The 20,794-nt window shown below is 43.4% G+C and overlaps 1 protein-coding gene across 1 annotated transcript in view; it reads right to left on the reverse strand.

Annotated features, from left to right (window-relative positions):
• Positions 1-1,064: 1,064 nt before the first annotated feature.
• Positions 1,065-20,794, reverse strand: part of LOC109921562 (neurocan core protein-like) — a 167,192-nt gene continuing 147,462 nt past the window's right edge. Inside the window, exons 10-14 of the mRNA XM_048613943.1 lie at positions 18,363-18,521; positions 16,346-16,428; positions 11,290-11,434; positions 8,807-8,989; positions 1,065-1,180 (exon numbers count right to left, since the gene is read on the reverse strand). Of these exons, the coding sequence (XP_048469900.1) occupies positions 1,065-1,180; positions 8,807-8,989; positions 11,290-11,434; positions 16,346-16,428; positions 18,363-18,521 (686 nt within the window). The remainder of the gene's footprint in view (positions 1,181-8,806; positions 8,990-11,289; positions 11,435-16,345; positions 16,429-18,362; positions 18,522-20,794) is intronic.

The raw sequence follows: 20,794 nt of genomic DNA on the forward strand, positions 1-20,794 counted from the left end.
CAGAAACAAAAATGTACCTTTACCTGTGGCCATAATGTGAAGGTGAAGCCACGAGGCTGAAGGATGAATAAATGCTAAGCTCAATGTCTCACATCTGCCCATCTTTCAGGACCCTATTAACATCACTTTCTCTCTGACTAGAGTCCAATCTTACTTCCCATCACGAGCAATCACTTTCTTTCAATGGCTTGATGGATAAATGTATGATTGGCCCACACAAAATCAGGAGGTTTCTAGTTTTAACCACCAGTCAGTGCTGAAATAGTGACTCCTGGGCTCAGGAGGAGCTGATGCCACTGACTATTCCGTTGAATTTTATTGGAGAAGTGGGTGTTTGGATGTTCTCCATGCAGGACAACGCTCCACTGTGATTAATCCTTGTCATGGACAATTAACCCCCCCCCCCCCATTGGAAAACCAAACCACTAACATTTCCTTCAGAAATTGGCTTTAATTGGAGCTGCAGTCGAAGGGTGTAGGCAATAGCCAGTAAGGAAACCCAATAAAGCATTTCTACAAAATTTCTCTGTCTGTTATTTAATGAAAATGTTAACCTGTTTTCAATTAATGGAGTTTAACGAGTTTAGAAAGGGTATGGCAAATACGTTAATGGGTTTGTTACTAGCATGGCACAGTGCAGTTATATGGGGAAGTGTCTACTAGGGCCCATAATCAATCTAGTTCTGTTTTGTTAAACCAGCCTCATTTGTAATCTAGTAATCACGTAACAGAAAATACTATTGTGCCTTTTCCAATAGTAAAGGATTATGGGATAGTCTTTTGTTTACAATTGAGATTAAATATTTGTTGTTTCTTCAGTGATCCTAGTCACTGTTCTCATTTCACCAACCAGTGACTGTCAATCAACAACATTTTTCTTTAAGCCCCACAATAATTTTTTTAGAAAAATACGTGACAGAATTCTCGGAAACTAAAAAAAAAACAACCCCTTCCTTCCCCTGAAGGGGTGGTGTTTGAAATGAAACGTTTTGTAAGATTTCAGTATTGTGAACTCGCAACCCTGTCCCCCCCACCTCGTAACTCTCGCTCAGTGCCTGGTCTGCTCAGTAGAAGGGCTTCATATCTAGTTGATGAAAGTCCAGGTTCCTTTTGTGCTTTCGCTTGTCTTTTCTGCTGGATTTATGCTGATGCCTTCGTGATCTGCGGTTACCAGAGGCAGCTGGAGAGCGAAGGGAAAGGAGTGATACAGAAAAATGAAGTTAGAAATGGACCAAAGAGCGGAGTTATTTTCCATGAATTTTCACATCTCTCCTAATCATTATCTGCTTTTGTTTTCTCACCTTCTGGGTTTCAATTCCCCATCTGAGCTCTCCTCTAATCCCATTTGTCTGTGCTTTTCCTCACATTCCTGGTTGCCTTTCCATTTCAAGGAGTTGGATTAATTCACTAAAAAATGTTGCGGCTTCTTCTGGCTCAATAAAAACTTTTATTATTGATTCTGTAACCTAATAAAATGTGTGTATAAATAGGCCACCTTTCCACCATCTCTTTACCTTTCTCATCCTAATTCTGCTTCCCAACTTCCTGCTGGGTTCACCCATCATTGCAACTAAGTATCCATTCAATCCTCTCACGAAGATATTCATGAATCATGTATTGATGTTGAACTGTTGTACATGAGAATAAAGCTGGTATTAGTAAAATTGATTGTGGAGGCTTTCACATTGCTGTAAAAAAACTAATTGGTTCACAATGTTCTTACAGGGTGAGGAAGCCTGCTAATCTTAGTCTGCCTGCATCTATATGTGCCTTCAGTTTCACATGCAATGTGGTTGACCATTAACTGTTGTCTGAAGTGACTGAGCATTAGGATTAGGCATATAGGAGCAGGAGTAGGCTACTTAGCCCCTTGAGTCTACTCTGCCATTCTGTTAGATCATTCTACCTCAATATCATTTCCTCGCGCTATCCCCTTTTAGAGTAAAAGAGGAACAAGGGTAGGCCATTCAGCCCTTCGAGCCCATTCAATGAGATCATCTGCCTTTCGCCCAATATTCCTTAATACCTTTACTTCACAAAAATGTATTTGTCTTAGATTTAAAATTAACAACTGATCTATCATCCACTGCCACTTGTGGAAGGGAGCTCCAAACATTTACCATCCTTGCATTCCCTTGATATCTTTAACATCTAGAAATCTATTGGTGTGTCTTGAATGTATTCAATGATTGAGCTTGCTCCCTCATTGGGTAGAGAATGCCAGAGATTCAACACCCTCTGAATGAAGAAATTTTACTTCATCTCAGTCTCAAACGGACTATTTCTGAGTGAGGTTTTCAGTTGTATCTGGGCAATTAGGGATGGGCATTAAATTCTGGCCTTGCCAGTGATGCCACATCTTCAGACTCAATGTCAAGACAAAACATTCAACCAGTTGGAAGTTTCAACCAAACCTTAGTCGCACAGATTAAAAATTCAGCCTTTCTTCAAGTAACTTTCTGCAAAACCATATGGTGCCTGAGTTTGGAATGGGCAATGATAATGCCAAGGATACAAAGACAGGTAGTAGCTCCTATGAAACCTGACCCTATTGTCTCAGCTTGAACATTGAGACTGTTGAAGGCTCATTCTCCTGAGTAGTACAACTTAGAAACCAAAGACACAACAGCCCCCTAATGAGTGCATGTTTCATTGAAATATATCACGCAATTCACAATCATATAGGGTGCTTCGTTCTAATACTCTTAAGTGATCTCATGTCCTTTACTCTGTGAGGGATCCAAGTGGTTTGATTTTAGGATGCAGACTGCAAGACACACTGTGCAATGTAAAGTCATGATAAGGAGCTATAAGCAAGGAAACAGGGATCCAGAGAAAACCATTCAACCTCTCAAGCCCATCCTACCATACTATTCACTCAGAACTGGTCTATACTTCTACTCTATATTCCTTGACACCTTTACTGAGTGAAAATCTGCCAATCTCAGTCTTGAAAGCTACAATGGTCACTTGGTTGTCCACAGCCTTTAGGAGCAGAGAATTCCACTGTCTAAGTTATGTCACCAGTGAGAAGTTGATCCCTCCTGAACAGCATTCGCTCTGAATTTGAGATTATCCCCCTTTGCTCCTGACTCACCTGCACCAGAGGAACCATGTCTCCATGTCTACCCTATTGAATTCTTCTTAACATTTTAACCACAGGGATAAATCAGGACATTTATCAATCCGTGTACGGTTACTCAAGGCAAGGAATTGGCAGATGCCCAACACTAGGCCTCACACCCACGCTGTCAGATGGCGCAGGGAAACAGTAGGATGAGAGCAATGTGAGAGGAATGGCATCAAATCCCACGCCTTTGGCTTGCAATGGAAATTCACTCGACTTAATTCTTGGGATGTGGGTTACCCAATGAGCAGGGATTGAATGACCGAGAATTCAAAGATGTGCAGGTTAGGTGGATTGGCCATGCTAAATTGTCCGTAGTGTACAGGATTGTGCAGGCTAGGTGGCTTAGCCATGGGAAATGTGGGTTATGGGTATAGGGTAGGGGTTAGCTCTTTGGAGGGTGGTGCAGATTTGATTGACCAAATGGCCTCGTTATGCACTCTAGGGAATCTACATTATCTGGAGTTTACAAGCCTGAGACGTGATCTAATTGAAATGTAGAGCTTGACAGGGTAGGTACTGAAGTGGAATATACATTGTTAGGAAATACAGGTGAAGTACCTTGAGCACTTATAAAGAGAGACTGCCAGGACATGGCATTGTAGGTTGGAAGCAGAAACCCCCAAGCAAGCTGATCCTCAGCCACATGATGATGTCTGAATATGAACACTATGGCATATTTTATTCATTCACGGGGTGAGAGCATCATTGGCAAGGCCAGCATTTATTGCCCATCCCTAATTGACCAGAGAGCAGATAAGAGTCAATCACATGGCTGTGGATCTGGAGTCAAATGTAGGTCAGGCTAGGTAAGGATGGCAGTTTTCTTCCCTAAAGGACATCAGTGAGCCAAATGGGTTTTTCTGTTGACAATGGTTTCATGGTCATCATTAGACTCCTAATTCCAGATTTATTTATTTATTTCAAATTCCACTATCAGTTGTGGGTCCTCAGAACACTACCTGGGTATTCAGATTAACAGTCCAGTGATATTACCATGAGGCCATCACCTCCCTTAAGCTCTTCCTATGGCCAGATTTATTCACAGGGTCAACCCAAAGCACTTTACAACTAATGAAGTACTTTCAGACAGCAACCACTATTCTAAAGTAAGAAACACAGCAGCCAATCTGCACACAACAAGCTGCCACTAACAGCAATGATATATAGAGAACATCACGAGTTTGTGGCAATATTGGCTGAGGAATTGATATTGATCAGGAGAGAGCCACACTAGCTAAACAGCCTGATAATGGTCACCCACACACAATGCAGGAGATATCGGGACTCCCCGTGTGATTTCCTATATGAGTGGGAATTGAGTGACTCAACGCTAAGCAGCTGCAAAATGTGGCAATGGTCCTGCTGCCAGTTTCCCATTCATTATAGAATTGGCAGGAAGCAATTAGGGTTTCACATTCCTGTTTCTGCTCAAGTCAAGACAGAGATTCTCAGCAGGATATTCTTCCACAGATGCTAAATGAGGCAACTTTAAAACTTTATAAGGCAGCGGCTTGCAATTCCACATGTTTGCATCCCCAATTAAATATTTATCTCGACTTGGAATTCCTGTTTCTCTTCACTTCACAGGGGGTCTGTTTAGTAAGTTTGCAGATGACACCAGAATCGGAGGTGTAGTGGACAGGGAAAAAGGTTACCTCAGAGTACAAAGGGATCTTGATCAGATGGGCCAATGGGCCGAAGAGTGGCAGATGGAGTTTAATTTAGATAAATGTGAGGTGCTACATTTTGGAAAGACAAATCAGGGCAGGACTTAAACATTTAATGGTAAGGTCCTGGGAAGTGTTGCTGAACAAAGGGACTTTGGAGTGCAGGTTCATAGTTCCTTGAAAGTGGAGTCCCAGGTAGACAAGAGAGTGAAGAAAGCATTTAGCATGCTTGCTTTTTTTGGTTGGTGCATTGAGTATAGGAGCTGGGAGGTCATGTTGTGGCTGTACAGGACATTGGTTAGGGCCACTTTTGGAATATTGTGTGCAATTCTGGTCTCCCTGCTGTAGCAAGCATGTTGTGAAACTTGAAAGAGTTCAGAAAAAATTGACATGGATGTTGCCAGAGTTGGAGGGTTTGAGTTATAGGGAGGGGCTGAATATACTGGGGCTATTTTCCCTGGAGCGTCGGAGGCTGAGGGGTGACCTTATAGAGGTTTGTAAAATCATGAGGGGCATGGATATGCTGAACAGCCAGGGTATTTTCCCTGGAGTGGGGGAGTCCAAAACTAGACAGCATAGGTTTAAGGTGAGAGATTAAAGATTTAGAAAGGATCTAAGGGAAACTTTTTCACCCAGAGGGTGGTTCACGTGTGGAATGAGCTGCCAGAGGAATTCGTATAGGCTGGTACAATATGGATATATGAATAGGAAGGGTTTAGATGGACATGGCCAAATGTTGGCAAATGGGACTAGATTAATTTAGGATATCTGGTTGGCATGGAAAAGTTGGGCCAAAGGGTCTGTTTCCATGCTGTACAGCTCTATGAAACTCTGACTTCAGGCCTGTTTATTAATGCATCCAAGATAGTGGATGGGGTTAATTTTCACTGTGGGACATAGCACAGAATTGGATAGCATCAAAAACGCATTGACAATGCAGGGTATTAGGCCTGAGTCTTATTGACTTTGTAGGTTATTGAGCGAGCACTGGGTGGGGAAATAAATTGCTTAATTCTGTGGCCGTCAGTAAGAAGGGTCAAACTTCATCTCCAACTCTCCTTGGATCACATCGAGGTCAGAAGCTGGGAATCCTGCAGCGAGTAACTTGCATCCTGTGTCCCAAAAGCCTGTCCAGCATCTACAAGTCACAAGTCAGGAGGATGGTGGAATACTGCCCACTTGCCTGGATTAATGCAGCTCGAACAACACTCAGGAAGCTCAATACCATTGAGGACAAAGAAGCCTGCTTGATTGGTATTCTATCCACTATTTTCAACATGCACTCTGTCCGCAATCAATGCAAACTAGCAGCAGTGTGTACTATTTACAAGATGCACTGCAGCAACTTGGCAAGTCTCCCTCATTAGCACCTTCCAAATCTATTAGATTTCTACAATCTAGAAGGACAAGGGCAGCAAATGAATGACAACATCACTCTCTGCAAGTTTCACCTCCAAGAGAAGTACTGACAGGAAGAGATACAAAGAGAGAGTGTTACAGAGAGCAATAGATATAGAAAGCCAGAGATACAGACAGCACAAGATTCAAAGAGTGCGGGATACTGAGATTACAAGATACAGAGAGCAAGATAGGAAGAGAGCGCAAGATACAGAGATTGCGAGATACAGAGATTATGAGACACAGAGAGCAAAAGATACAGAGAGTAAGAGATCCAGAGGGTGCGGGATGCAGACAGTGCAAGATACAGAGATCAAGAGATATAGAGGGCGCAAGATACAAAGAGTGAAAAATATAGAGAGTGAGCGATACAGAGAGTGAGGTAGGCAGTAAGTGACGAATACAGAGCGACACAAAGAGAGCCAGTGGCGATGAGACAATGAGAGAGAGAGACATGCTTATGTGCAAAAGAAAGTTAATGAAGGAGATATGGAAGCTTACATCTGAAAAACCATATGCCTGTTTTGGATTATATACTCTCTCCCTGTGACATATGCATATATTTATTTCTTTAGCTGTGGGTTGTGAGGAGGTTGAAATGTATTCCTGCATTGATGTTCCCACAATGTGTAAAGATACCACAAATGACAGGACAGTGAAGAAGGCGTTGGGTACGCTTGCCTTTATTGGTCAGTGCATTGGCTGTAGGAGTTGGGAGGTCATGTTGCAGCTGTACAGGACATTGGAGAGGCCACTTTTGGAATACTGCATGCAGTTCTGGTCTCCCTGCTACAGGAAAAATGTTGTGAAACTTGAAAGGGTTCAGAAAAGATTTACAAGGATGTTGCCAGGGTTGGAGGGTTTGAGCTACAGGGAGATGATGAATAGGCTGGGGCTATTTTCCCTGGAGCGTTGGAGGCTGAAGGGTGACTTTATAGAGGTTTATAATATCATGAGAGGCATGGATAGGGTGAATAGTCGAGATCTTTTCTTTGGGGTCAGGGGAGTCCAAAATAGAGAGCATAGGTTTAAGCTGAGAGGGGAAAGATATAAAAGAGACCTAAGGGGCAACTTTTTCATGCAGGGGGTGGTGTGTGTATGGAGTAAGCTGCCAGAAGAAGTGGTGGAGGCTGATATAATTACAGCATCTGGATGGGTATATGAATTGGAAGGGTTTAGAGGGATATGGGCCAAATACTGGCAAATGGGACTAGATTAATTTAGGATATCTGGTCCGCATGGATGAGTTGGACCAAAGGGTCTGTTTCCATGCTGTACAGTTCAATGGCTCTATGACTCTAAGTGGCCCAGAGATTTCTTGCCGGTTCTCCTAATCATCCATCACAGCCTCTGGGGGCACACGGACTGTCAGAAAGACATCTGAAAATGGCCATTGACAGCACTTCTCTCAGGACCTCACTGATCTTCCACCGACATTAACGCAGGAGATCAGGAAAGGTTCCTGCAGAACTTGTAGACCAGGTGTCTGCCTCTTGTTTCCTGATAAGACACTAAGCAGCTAGCTCTCAACCGCATCCTCTTGTGGTCTCTTGCACATGTTGTCTTCTGAACCCCCAGACCCTAATTACCCCCCTCCCCGCAAATGCAGGGCGCCCTGTGAGCAACATCGTGGCAAAGTCTACCCCGGGAAAAGTCAGAAGTCACACAACACCTGGTTGTAGTCCAACAGGTTTATTTGAACACAGAGCATAGAACAGCACAGCACAGTACAGGCCCTTCAGCCCACGATGTTGTGCCGAACTTTTACCCTAATCATAAGGTCTATCTAATCTCCACCCCTACCTTATACTATCATCCATATGCCTATCTAATAGCCGCTTAAATGCCCCTAATGAGGCCGACTCCACTACCCTCTCTGGCAATGCATTCCACGCCCCTACCACTCTCTGAGTAAAGAACCTACCTCTGACGTCTCCCCTATATCTACCACCACTCACTTTAAAACTATGCCACCTCGTAATAGCTACCTCCACCCTAGGAAAAAGTCTCTGGTTGTCCACTCTACCTATACCTCTGATCATTTTGTACACCTCTATCAAGTCACCTCTCATCCTTCGTCATTCTAAAGAAAAAAGCCCTAGCTCTCTCAACCTTTCCTTGTGAGACCTGTCCTCCATTCCAGGCAACATCCTAGTAAATCTCCTCTGCACCTTTTCCCAATGCTTCCACATCTTTCCTGTAATGAGGCGACCAGAACTGGACACCATACTCCAGATGTGGCCGAACCAGGCTTTTGTACAGCTGGAGCATAACTTCACGGCTCTTGAACTCGATCCCTCTATTAACGAAAGCTAACACACCATACGCCTTCTTAACAACTCTATCCACCTGGGTGGCAGCTTCCAGGGAACTGTGGACATGAACCCCGAGATCCCTCTGCTCCTCCACACTGCCAAGAATCTTTCCGTTAACCCTGTATTCTGCTTTCAAATTTGTCCTTCCAAAATGAATCACCTCACTCCATCTGCCACTTCTCAGCCCAGCTCTGCATCCTGTCAATGTCACCTGTCACTTGATGATTTCTGACTTTGTCCACCCCAGTCCGACACCAGCACCTCCACATCCAGCAAAAGTCAGCAGTAAAACTCACGGTTTAGGCAGAGGATTTTCGGCTTGTCCCACTTTCCGTTGCTGTGACACTTGATGGTCGGGATGTGACGTTGGATGAAACCCTCCTCACACTGGTACCTGACCACTGAGTGGATCTCGTAACGAGCTTTCTTTCTGCCGATTGTCACAGCGTGTTCCAAAACAGGGGGTGGACCACAGAGCACTAACAGAAAAGGAACAGAGTTATTCCAATACAGCCCTGTCCAGTAACTGTGGACTTTCTTTTTGTGATTAGAACTCAAGTTCACAAACCGACTATTTATTTTTATTTGCTGTGCTACGTCAGCCATAAGACCACAATGACCATTCCTCCTGTTCGCTAATATTGTGGGATCATAGTATCCTACAGCACCAAAAGAGGCCATTTGGCCCATTGTGTGTGTGCTAGCTGTTTGAAAGAGCTATGTAGTTAGTCTCTCTTAGTCACACTTCCCTTTTTGCGTTGCAGGTTTTTCCTTTTAATAGGTATCCAAAGTTCTCTTTGGAAATTTACAATTGAATCTGCTTTCAACACTTATCGCACATCGAATATTGAATTTTTTGGTGGTATGGAACTTAAACATTGCTAGAAAAAGACACAAAGTCAAATATTTTCATTTTGCACTCATCAGGATTGAAATGCAAGAAAACCAAACTTAGACAGGGAACACCAATTTATACAGCATGTAAATAAGGGGCTGATTGGTTAGACCATGAAAATTTAGCAGGACCTATTAACTGTCAATCTTAGCTGATTAAACTCAGACAAAGCAATCAGACCTTGAATGCTCAGAGAACTACAATGAGAAAAGCAGCCATCTTCTGACTTTTTCCTCACTGGTAAAGGTGCAATATATGGACAAATTATTTTCCACTGCACAGAGCAGGATCCTGTACAAGAATATATGTAGCTCCTTGCAGGCACGTCCCTGACTGATAATGGTAAATCAGTTTCCGGTGCAATTCTTAGCACAGTCTGGATTATTTAGTGAATGCTGTTCAGCAACAGAATGGCATATAACATTGGGCATGGTATTCTGAGGTATGCCACCACAAGGTGATTGAGCACAATCACTTGCTGCCCACTGCAAATGGTCAAAGGGACATGTTTGATAGGATTGCTAGTCGCTGGGATGTACAGCCTCAGTACCTGGCATCACACTGGCACTGAGTCTCATATGCCACATTACTCAGTTCTGCTGTAGGTGAGACGTCTTTTTGGCTTGACATCAGTATCCTGTTAGTGCAGAAAACCACACAAGGGCTGACCACAAACAGCAGCATGCAATATTTACCACCATACAGGCAGTGCGCTTCATACCATCACAACTCACTGTGTTAAACAAAATCTTTTCTAGCTCCTTGGCTAATTATTTTAAATCTCTAGTTACCAACTACCTCCTCTCGAAAGTTTCACCTTAATACTCTAATGACTTCACTATAAACATTCTAAAGCACTTTATAATCAGCAAATTACTTTTTGAAGTACAGTCGTTGTTGTATTAAAATTTGTACATGCAAGATACCACAAGATAAATGATTAACAATCTGCCTTGGTGTTAATTGAGGGATAATTAAGTGGATAAGATTATGACGGGTATGGACAGAGTGAATAGAAAGCAGCTGTTCCCCTTGGTTGGGGGAAGTGGGGTGGGGGGGGCGATAGTTTTAAAGTAAGGGGCAGGAGATTCAGGGGAAAAAAATTTTTCATTCAGCTGGTGACAGGACTCTGGAATGCACTGCCCAGGAATGTTAGTGGAGGCCAGAAACTGGACAACCTTTAAAAAAATATTGGGATGAGCACTTCAAATATGATAACATTCAAGGACATGGGACAAGTGCAGGAAATTGGGATTAGCGCGCCATTAGAGGTAGTTATGTCAGTGCAGATTCAACGGGCTGAAGGACCTTTTCTGCACTCTATGAATCTTCTGCACTCTATGAATTATTGACCAGGGCACCACAAAGAAGACCCTGGTCTGATATTGAGGTCTTCTACATTCACCCAGAGAGAGGCAACTCTCCACTGCTACCTAAATTCGAGGTCAAATCTCTAGAGCGAGATTCAAATCCTCAGCATTTTGATACAGAGGCAAGTCTGCTACAAACTGAGCCACAGCCTTCACATTGCGTTTTCCAATCTTGATCCTTCACTTACAGGCCTTGTAAGAAAATATCTTGGAATCAGTGGGAACATCAGGGAGGTGCAGTATTGGCAATTTACTGAGATTGAGGTTGGACAAATTATCAGGGGAATTGTAGAGGAGTTTAACACTGTTGTGAAAGTTTTACCAGAGAGTCCTCAGTGCTGTTACCACTGTATAGAGTAAAGCTCTTTCCAAAGACCACGAAGAAATGATCTTGTCATATTACAGCGTATTGTGAGTGGTCATCAGGGATGGATACTCCATCAACCCACAGCATATCACTCATTCCCTTGGAAGACCATGGTTCAATACATGACATTGACTTATCTTCCTTTACCTGTTCCCTTCTTACAGATGTAGGGCAGGTTATAGTTACATGGTACGTCATTCCACTTCCCATTTTCATGTTTGATTGTGACCACACAGTCCTCTCCTCCAGCGAAGAAACTATCTGGTTGGTTTTCCCGCCAGTTTTCATATTGCTTGGTGAGAAGAGAAAAAAAAGGAAGTCAGCTAAATTTATGGATTCACAACTCATGATCTCAGTTGTTAATGACGCTACACACAGTCCAGGAATCTTCCAGGTTCAACCCTTGTTTAGACCAAGATGGTAGATCTCAGCCTCGGATGTCAATGTGATACAATCTTTGCTACAAAGAGTCCTTTATTCCCAATGACTGGGGAGTTCAAAACCAAGGGCACAGTCCAGGGATACAGAGTAGGCCATTCAGGCCTGAGATGAGGAGCAACAGCTTTCACCCTGAGAGTAATAAGCCAATGGAATTCTCCGCCACAGCAATGTTTTGGCCTCAAACACTTTAAGTTTTCAAGAAGGAGTTAGATATAGCTCTTAGAGCTAAAGAGAGCAGAATGTATGGGGAGAAAGCAGGAACTAGATACTGACTTGGATGAACAGTCATGATCATATTGAATAGCAGAGTAGGTTGGAAGGACTGAATGGCCTACTCTGCTACTTTTCTACATAAGAGAGGAAAATTGCCCAAAGTTCCTACTTCTGATCATTATCAAATACATTGGGATCCCACGGGGACAGATTGCATAGTTTAGGCCTGTATATCTTGGAGGAAGGAAAATTAAAGAGTGACCTGATCAAGGTGTTTCAGATTGATAAGGCAGAGAGGTGATGTGAGGTATTGGGTGTGTGGTGCTGATGGAATGAAGTCAAGAACAAAGAGTAAAATTAGAACTTGATTGGGATTAGGTAGCACTGGCACTACAGAATGGTTTGTGAGGCCATTTCAGAGGGCAGCCGAGGGATAGTCATGTCGTTGAGTTTCTGGAGTCACCTGGAAGCCAGACCAGGTAAAGACAACATTTTCCCTCCCTAAAGGACATGAGTGAACCAGGTAGGGTTTTACAACAATGGTCTTCATTAGACTAAATCTTACTTACAGAATGTTGTTGTATTCAAATTTCACCACCTGTCTTGGTGGGATTCAAACCCATGTACACAGAACATTGGCCCAGGGCTCTGAATTACTAGGCCAGAGACATCACTACCTGGTCACACAAAGGAGAGTGGAAAGCTAGTACTTTCTCCCCCAAAACTGGCTTTGAACCTGATGGTAGCAATGGTGCTGGTAGTTGGGGGTGGCAGGATATTCAATTGACCATTTCAAAAGTGAGATTGCTGGGTTTCCTTAGACAAGGGTACAGAGAGTTATTGCATGAGGGTGGGTAGATGGACTCAGTACACAGATTCGCCATGATCTAATTGAATGATAGGTCATGCTGGATGGGATGAAGGGCTCCCCTGTCCTTATGCCCTTGTCAATGATAACATTGGCTCATCTGAGGCGTGCTTCATGATCTGTAATGTTGAACGTGACCCTGAGGACAGGGGTTTGGAGTTACCAAGGCTCGGGAATAGCCCATCCAATGAATACCGGCATCTTTAATGGAATGAGGGAAGGAAATTGCTCTGGGGGTTGGCGGGGAATTTATAGTTTCCTCTTAAGTGATTTCTTTCAACCCCGGTTTTCAGCAAGGGTGCAATTGGAGGAAAGGAGGTATTGCTTTTTGTACTTTAGGACAGGGAAAGCGATCACAGAATGGGCATATCACACAATCACAACAGGTCCCCAGACAGCAGCGGAGAAAGGGTCGTGGAATATATTCAAGGCTGAGATAGACAGGTCTTTGATTGACAGTGGAGTCAGGTTTATGGGACACAGGCAGGAAGTAGAGTTAGGACAAAATCAGATCAGCTCTTATCTTTCTTCATGGAAGTGCAGGCGTGAGAGGCCGAATAGTCTACTCCTGCTGATATTTCTTACGTGGTTGGAATGGAGAAAGAAATTGTGGTGGTAACCAGAAATAGAGAAAATAACCTGTTGAAGAAAAAGCACGAACTGAAGTTGCTGGTAAAGCTCAGCACGTCTGGCAGCATCTGTGGAGAAAAATCAGAGTTAACGTTTCGGGTCAAGAGAGCCTTCCTCGGTTCCGATGTTGTCAAACCAACTGAGCTTTTCCAGCAATTTCTGTTTTTGCTTCAGAACCACAGTATCTTTCAGTTTTTATTTTGTTGAAGAAAATGTTCTGTTTTTCAGTGCGTGGTGTGGGAATGTAAGATGAACAATCATGCCGTTCCCTTCTGGTTTCAATGCTACGTGATTCTTTTAACAAACTCTGTACAAAGTGCATAAAGAAGCCAGTCATGTCTCACTCCTGCCCTAACGCTGTGTTCGAGCATGAGGTCAAACAGTTCTCTGAAGTGTCAGATCCCTTCCAGCTCCCATCCAACCTCATTCTCTGATCAGAGACATCAAAGCTAAGGTGAAAATCGATATGATCCGTAGTCAGGGAACATCCTCAGGAGCTCAGCTTAGCTCAGCTGACAACCAAAGCAAGTATTTCAAAACCTTTCCCCTTACAGGAAACCTTGTACTTTTTTTTGTCAGAAACCCAGGGCTGCTGAGACTCACGAAACAGCTGGTGGGCTCCTAACATTTGCATCCTGTCCACTGTGACCCAAAGTTCTACTTTAACTTAATTGCAAGAAATAAATCCAACACTGTAGAAACAAGCAGAGGAAACAGGTACATGTGTTTGTGGACAGGTTGGAACGTGTGTATGCATGGATCCAGGAATACCCATCTTCAAATCCTACCTATTGCCGCAGCATGGAAAACAAGGATTGGCTGGTGTGTTGGCAGACGGCCTTTAGCTTAGGGATCTGACTCCAAATCCAATGAAGCCCAATGGTTTGGACCAGTCTTGACATCATTCCTGGAGGCCTTGAGGCACAGTGTTTTGTCACTGGCTCGAAGCTAAAAGTGCAAGATTTTAGTCCCACTGCAGGACTCAGCAATTGTGGAGGTGCATTCATGATTTGGCCAAATGGGTTAATTATCAACCTGCAAGTTCTGCCAATTTGCCAACAGCAGGTGGTGAGAGCAGAGGGTTTCCTGGTCAATGAGAATCACATGGCAGCATCAGAGCTGCCACCCCACATGAAAGGCTCCACACTCAGGTTCTTACCAAGGGTCACTGTCCATGGTGAGCATCCTCCTCACATTGAGGGACTGTCAGAGGCAGAAGAATGAGTTTCTAGTTAGATCTTCTCCTCAACATAAACCCTCTCTACTTGACCGGGTGCCCATTGTCAATCTTATTCAGAGTAACCACACAATTTCTCATGTGGGCAATAGACAAAAGATCATTCCAATGGAAGCTGCTTCTCTGAGGCTGGGACAGAGGAAAATTAATAGAGTGGACTGGAATGAGCTTGAACTCATGTTGTCCCTGACATGTACTTGTTTGATAATGCTGATGGAAGCTTCTGATTGGGAAATCAATGTCATCTCAGCAAGCCTAACCAATCTTTTTGCAGTGTGTGCCCCTGGACAGATTGTCCTATATTAGCATGGATAACTGATAGGCCAACTTCAAGTACAAGGCAGAGAGTTAGGATGGCAAACTTTTAACTTGTGGAATGCTCTAGGAATCAGTGCTGGCTCCACAATGATTTACAACGTATTAATGACTTGGAAAGTAAATGTACGAATGCCAAGTTTAAGGATGACACAAAAATAGGTGGGAATGCAAGTGGTGAGGATGACCCAAAGATCTTAAAGAGGGATACAGCTACATTTGGTGAGTGGATGAAAAGTTGATAAATGGAATATGGAGAATGTGAGATTATGCACTTTGGCAGGAAGAATAGAGGATCTGAATATTATTTAATTGGAGGAAAGACTGCAGAAAGAGATTTAGGAGTCCTTGTCCAAGAATCACAAAACACTATCCATCCAAGTTCATCTGATAACAGTGAAGGTAAGTAGAATGTTGACCTTTATGTCAAAGGGAATGGAATATAAAAGAAGGGAGGTTTTGCTAAAACTGTACAAGGCACAATTCTGACCACAGCTGGAATACAGTGAACAGTTTTGGGTCCCTTATCAAAAGATAGATATGCTGGCATTGGAGGAAGTTCAGAGAAGGTTCATTAGGCTGATACCAGATAATGGAGGGACTCTCCTATGAGGTGAGACTGAGTAGATTGGGTTTGTATATATTGGAATTTAGACAAATGAGAGGCGACCTTATTGAAACATATAAGATTCTAAAGGGATTTGACAGAGTAACTGCGGAGAGGTTGTCTCCCCTTGTGGGAAAATCCAGGACTGGAGGTTATAATCTCAGAATGAGGGGCCACACATTTAAGGCAGAGATGAGGAGGAATTTCTTCTCTCAGTGGGTAGTGAATCCGTAAAATTCTTAACCATAGAGTGCTGTCAAAGCCAGGTCATTAAGTATATTCCAGGCTGAGATAGATTGATGTTTAATCAGGATTTTGGGGAAAAGGCAGGAAAGTGGAGTTAAGAATTATTAGGTCACCCATGATCTCACTGAATGGCGGAGCAGATTTGATGGGCTGAATGGCCTACTTCTGCTCCTATGGTCTTATGGTTTACATGCCTCTGCCTCAATTACTCTGGAAATTTACACCTACTTACAAATTCCCAAAATATCTCCGAGAGATAAGGATTCAATCAGGAACACTAATTTATAAAAGTAACCCTGTAAAATATTAAGTTTGATGTTCACCAGAAAGGATGGATAGATTTAACACCATACTCCAAAAAAAACTCTTTGTCTGTGCAGCATCAACCCAGAATGCACTGAAGCATTAACCTTGAATCTCTGGGATTTGAACCCAGACTCAAACAAGAGTGGGCTACCAACAGAGCCACAGCCAAGATCAAATCATTAACGTGGATGAACCAAACGGTTTTACCATCAGATGACAGAATCACTGCGACTCAACTCGATGTCTTCATTCCTTTTTGCCCAGTTCCTCCCTATCATTGTGGCAACAATCAAGGAGGCTTTGGCTAAAGCCGGCATCAATCAATTTGATCTAGACTTACCAATGAAGTGCCATCAGTCCATTGGAAATCCTCCTCAATGGTCCTATCATTCAGGCCAATCCAAGCGTACTCCCGACCCAGACCTACAATTGAGGCAGACAAAGAATGTCAAGGACCGAGAACATCAGTCTGGCCCAGGGTTGATGTCAACCATATTTTCAGTGGCAAATGCCAGATTGGCAAAGCACTGGAGGTGACGCTGTGGTGGTAATGTAACTGGGCTAGTACTCTTGGAGCCAAGGCTAATATCACTGGAATGTGAGTTCAAATCCCACAGTGGTAGCTGTTGGAAATTCAATTCAGTTCATAAAATCGAAAATTGGTCTGGATAATGTTGATTGTGAAGCTATCAGGCATTATTGTACACAGTTACATCTGATACACTCATGCCTGTTGGGAAAGTAATTTTCTGGCCTACGTGTGACTCCAGACCCACAGCAATATGGTTTACCCTGAACTACCCCCTGAAATGGCTGAACAGGCCATTCAGTTCAAGGGCATTTAGGAATGGGCAAAAAATCCAGGTCTTACCAGAGACACCCACGTTCCATGAATATAGTCACTAAACTAAGCCTGACCTCCGCCCTCCAACACTGTCACTGTCACTGCCTAGTGAAACACTTCACTCTTCTCCCTGTGTTTAATCACTCGGTCCCTTTATCCCCAACTTCAACTCATTTTCTCCTCCTCAAATCTGACAAAGTTCTGGAGTTCTCCATCCTCATCAAATTTTCCACCCTTTAACAATCTACAGTCCTTCAAATCTCAAGTCTGGTGTCACTAATTCAAACAACCAGCAAAAAAAGAAACAAGAAAGGTGATCCAGAGAATCTTTCTTGTTAAACTCAATGTGTTGCTTTGATCTGGGAGAGCCGTATTAAGGCAATACATTCAATAGCTATTTTCAGAAGGGAATTAGACATAGATTCTGAAAAGGAAAACATTGCAGGGCTCTGGGGACTCAGCAGGGGAGCAGCACCAATTTCATAGCTCTAGTGCTGTATGAATTGTGACTAATTCTACGTAGGTTATGGACATTAACTGTGAAATCACTGGGGCCATAACCAAACAGACAAAATTAAAAATAAGACTGTGCTTAAAAGCTGAAAGAACTGAGGATGCTGTAAATCAGGAACAAAAACAGAAGTTGCTGGAAAATCTCAGCAGGTCTGGGAGCATCTGTGAAGAAAAAATCAGAGTTAACGTTTCGGGTCTGGTGACCCTTCCTCAGAACTTTCATAAAACTGTGCTTGTTGGATTCAGAAGCTGATGTTTATAATGTGGAGCTCTGAAAATAAATATCTATGGAAGCATCTAAATATTGACTCCTGATTCATCTTTTACCAACTGGCTTTCTGGAACAAAACGGTCTTTTATTTCATGGAATATGGCACATCATGTCCAGTATCTGTTGGCCATCCCTGGGCTGAGTGGCTTGCTAGGCCATTGCTGGGGGTAGTTCAGAGTTAACCACATTGCCGGGGTCTGGAGTCATATGTAGGCCAGACCAGGTAAAGTATGACAGATTTCTTTTCCAAAAGAGACATTAAAAGAGACATTAATCTCAGGTGTAAAGGGCCAAATGGCGTCCTTCTGCACTGTGTGATTGAATGGTTCAAGCCACGAAATTTGGTTTCGTTTTACTTTGCCAGCTCTCTTACCCTGTCAGCCTTTCAGCTTTGGAAACCCCTGAGTTTCTCAAATGATAACAAGACTCCTATTGACCCCAATGGCTGTGAAACAACTCTGTTTAGGGTACTCCTGGAGGTTTTAGACTTGTGATGTCCACCCCGCCCAACCCAATCAACTGAGTCAAATAGACACTCCTTAACTTTCATCACTTGGTTTCTAATTTTGTTGTCCATCAGGGCTTTTCACCTGGTTTCCCTCACGTTATGAGCCAGGCGATTACCCATAAAGTCCTCGAGATGGCAGGGTGTTTCTGAAGGGTTGGAAACCCTGTACGCAATCTTGTTGATGTCGCCACCAAACATACATCCAACTCGGTAAGACTCACTGTTTAAGAACTCCTTCTCCTCAGCTGAGTGTATGCTGACAAGGTGTGCCCCATGGCCTCGGCAATCCTTCTCTGCATTCTCCCACAATCGTCTGTGCGAAAAGTACCGATAGCAGTGGCCCAGGAACTTCTGCCAGTTGTGATCACACCCCTCAGTATCTGAGCGACAAAAGAAGAATTCAAATCCATTAGCAGTGATTGTCCATTTGCAGTAGGTTTTTGTCACGTAAGGGTAAGGTCACGATAGTTTTACAGGACTGTGGACCCATTCTCTTACTGGAGAGAGATGACTGGTGGTGGTTTAACCTGAGGGTCACAGTGCCTAAGATGAGGGGAGAGGTTGTGAAGGACACTCCTTCATGGTTACCTCAGCTGGATGTAGGAACTGAACCCACGTTGCTGGTACCATTCTGCATCATACATACCAGCCATCCAAACTACCCAACCCCTCACACCCCCACCATCCCCCAATTTGTCACGTACAAGGTATTGGCAGAGCAGGAAGACAATTTTCTATGCAGATCCACCTGGCGTCCAGAGCTTGCAACCACATCGTGACCACTGATACAGCAAAATGAATGGGAAAATGTTGACATAGCAACTTACAATGGTAAATGTCAACAGGAAAACAGGACTGGAAAATACATCCTCAAACAAATTGATTAAAGACCAAATGTAATGGGGTGGGGGGAGGGGGAGGTTATAACAAAATGGACAAGAATTTAGGAAGGGAAATGATGGGAAGAATGAGGAGGAAGAATTCTAAAATCAAGAATGCAATGAAAAGGTATAAGTGATGATGTGTTAAGGATAAACACTGCATAAGAAGTTATTGTCATGCAAGGAGAAGACATTCTTATTCAGTGACTGTCCCTTGTGTACTGATCAATCAAATTGTTTGCTGAACACTGTACATAAAACAGTCTGGGACAAAATGAGCTGAATCAGCTTTTGTTTGATTGGGGAAGAAATAGACAGGATTGATGCTTCATCTCTAACCAATGCACTGTGAATATTTACTGAAAGACTATGGGAGAGTGTGTTGCAAATTCTGTTTGTGTGCATCTGTTATAAACCAGCTGACCTTTAAAGTAATGATGAGTGTTTCTTAATAGATTCTGTAATAGGTTAGAAGGTGAGCTGACTGCTTGCAGTTTCCTGGGAGAAAGCTATTAACATTTTCACCCCAGCGATGTACTGGCTCAGAGGTTTACAATGTCAGCCTGGTTAATCTATAGAACTGTCTGGGGTCATACTTTCTGAGTTACATGCACTGACCAGGCTCCCTTTCCATAGCAATCTGATTGACCAATGAATTTCCCAAGGAAATCCATTCTGTGTGATATATACCCAATCTATAGACTTACTTCTCAAGGGTTGTGTTTTTCCAGCTCTCTCCTCTTCACCCCTATCCTTCTATCATTGGTTTTGAGCAAGTAGGCATTGCTGGGCAGACCCACACTTACTACCCACCCTCATGGCCTGTGCAAACAACATGCCAGCAGCTCTATTTCTTGAACAACAGAGTGATGTGCTGGGGTATGCAACTTCAGCTGAGGGTCAGCCAATATGGTGTGGGACAGGAGTCACGTATAGGCCCATGCTAAGTAAGGACAGCGGCTTTCCTTCTCTGAAGCAGAGCGAACCATTTGGGGTTTAAGAAAAATGTGACAGCTACACGATCAATTTGGCAAGATGTATAGCTCAGAGCGGTCTTGATTTCATCACCATAGAATCTCTGCAGTCTTTCCCTCCGGCCCCCCGCTCCACTTCTCATTTTCTCTGTCTTTCCCCTCACAAGTTTCCTTCCCTCGGCCTCTCTGTACGTCAACTTCACGCTGTTTCTTGTTTCTGCCTGCACCATGTCTCAATCCTTACTTTGGCAGGACAGACGATGAAAAGATATGGAACCAAGGTCAGGACAGAGATCAGCCTTGGTCGCTTTGAATAGCAGCACAGGCTTGTACTGATTGTAACAAGCTCAGTCAAGTGGACCTCATAGAATATGAGTTCCCTGATTGGGACTGGTCTAATCGGGAAACCCTGGCTGACAGATATTAACAGGATTGAAGGGGGGGTCTGTTCACCCTGAGAGCTGGCTCCAAGGAAGTCAGATTCATGTCAAGGACTCTCCACGTGCAAATAAAGGGGGACTTGATGACGGGATGCCAGCCTCTGTGGAGTTAATACAAGTCTGAAGGGGCTGAATGGCCTCCTTTTGTTCCTATGCTTCTCTCAGTCTCTCTCCTCACACTGACATTTCTGTCCCCATCCTCTCCTACCTACAGTCTACTTGAGACAGTATCTCTGCAATCAGTAATCAGTTTCCCAGCCTAAGCAGTTGTGCAGTCATGCTTCAGCACTTTCTCAATGAGCTGACAGACTATCTCATTTCTAACTGCTGCTTCCACTATCCTTAAAACCCAGTTCTG

Source organism: Rhincodon typus, chromosome 29, assembly GCF_021869965.1.
Source record: "Rhincodon typus isolate 14 chromosome 29, sRhiTyp1.1, whole genome shotgun sequence".
Lineage (NCBI taxonomy): Eukaryota > Metazoa > Chordata > Chondrichthyes > Orectolobiformes > Rhincodontidae > Rhincodon > Rhincodon typus.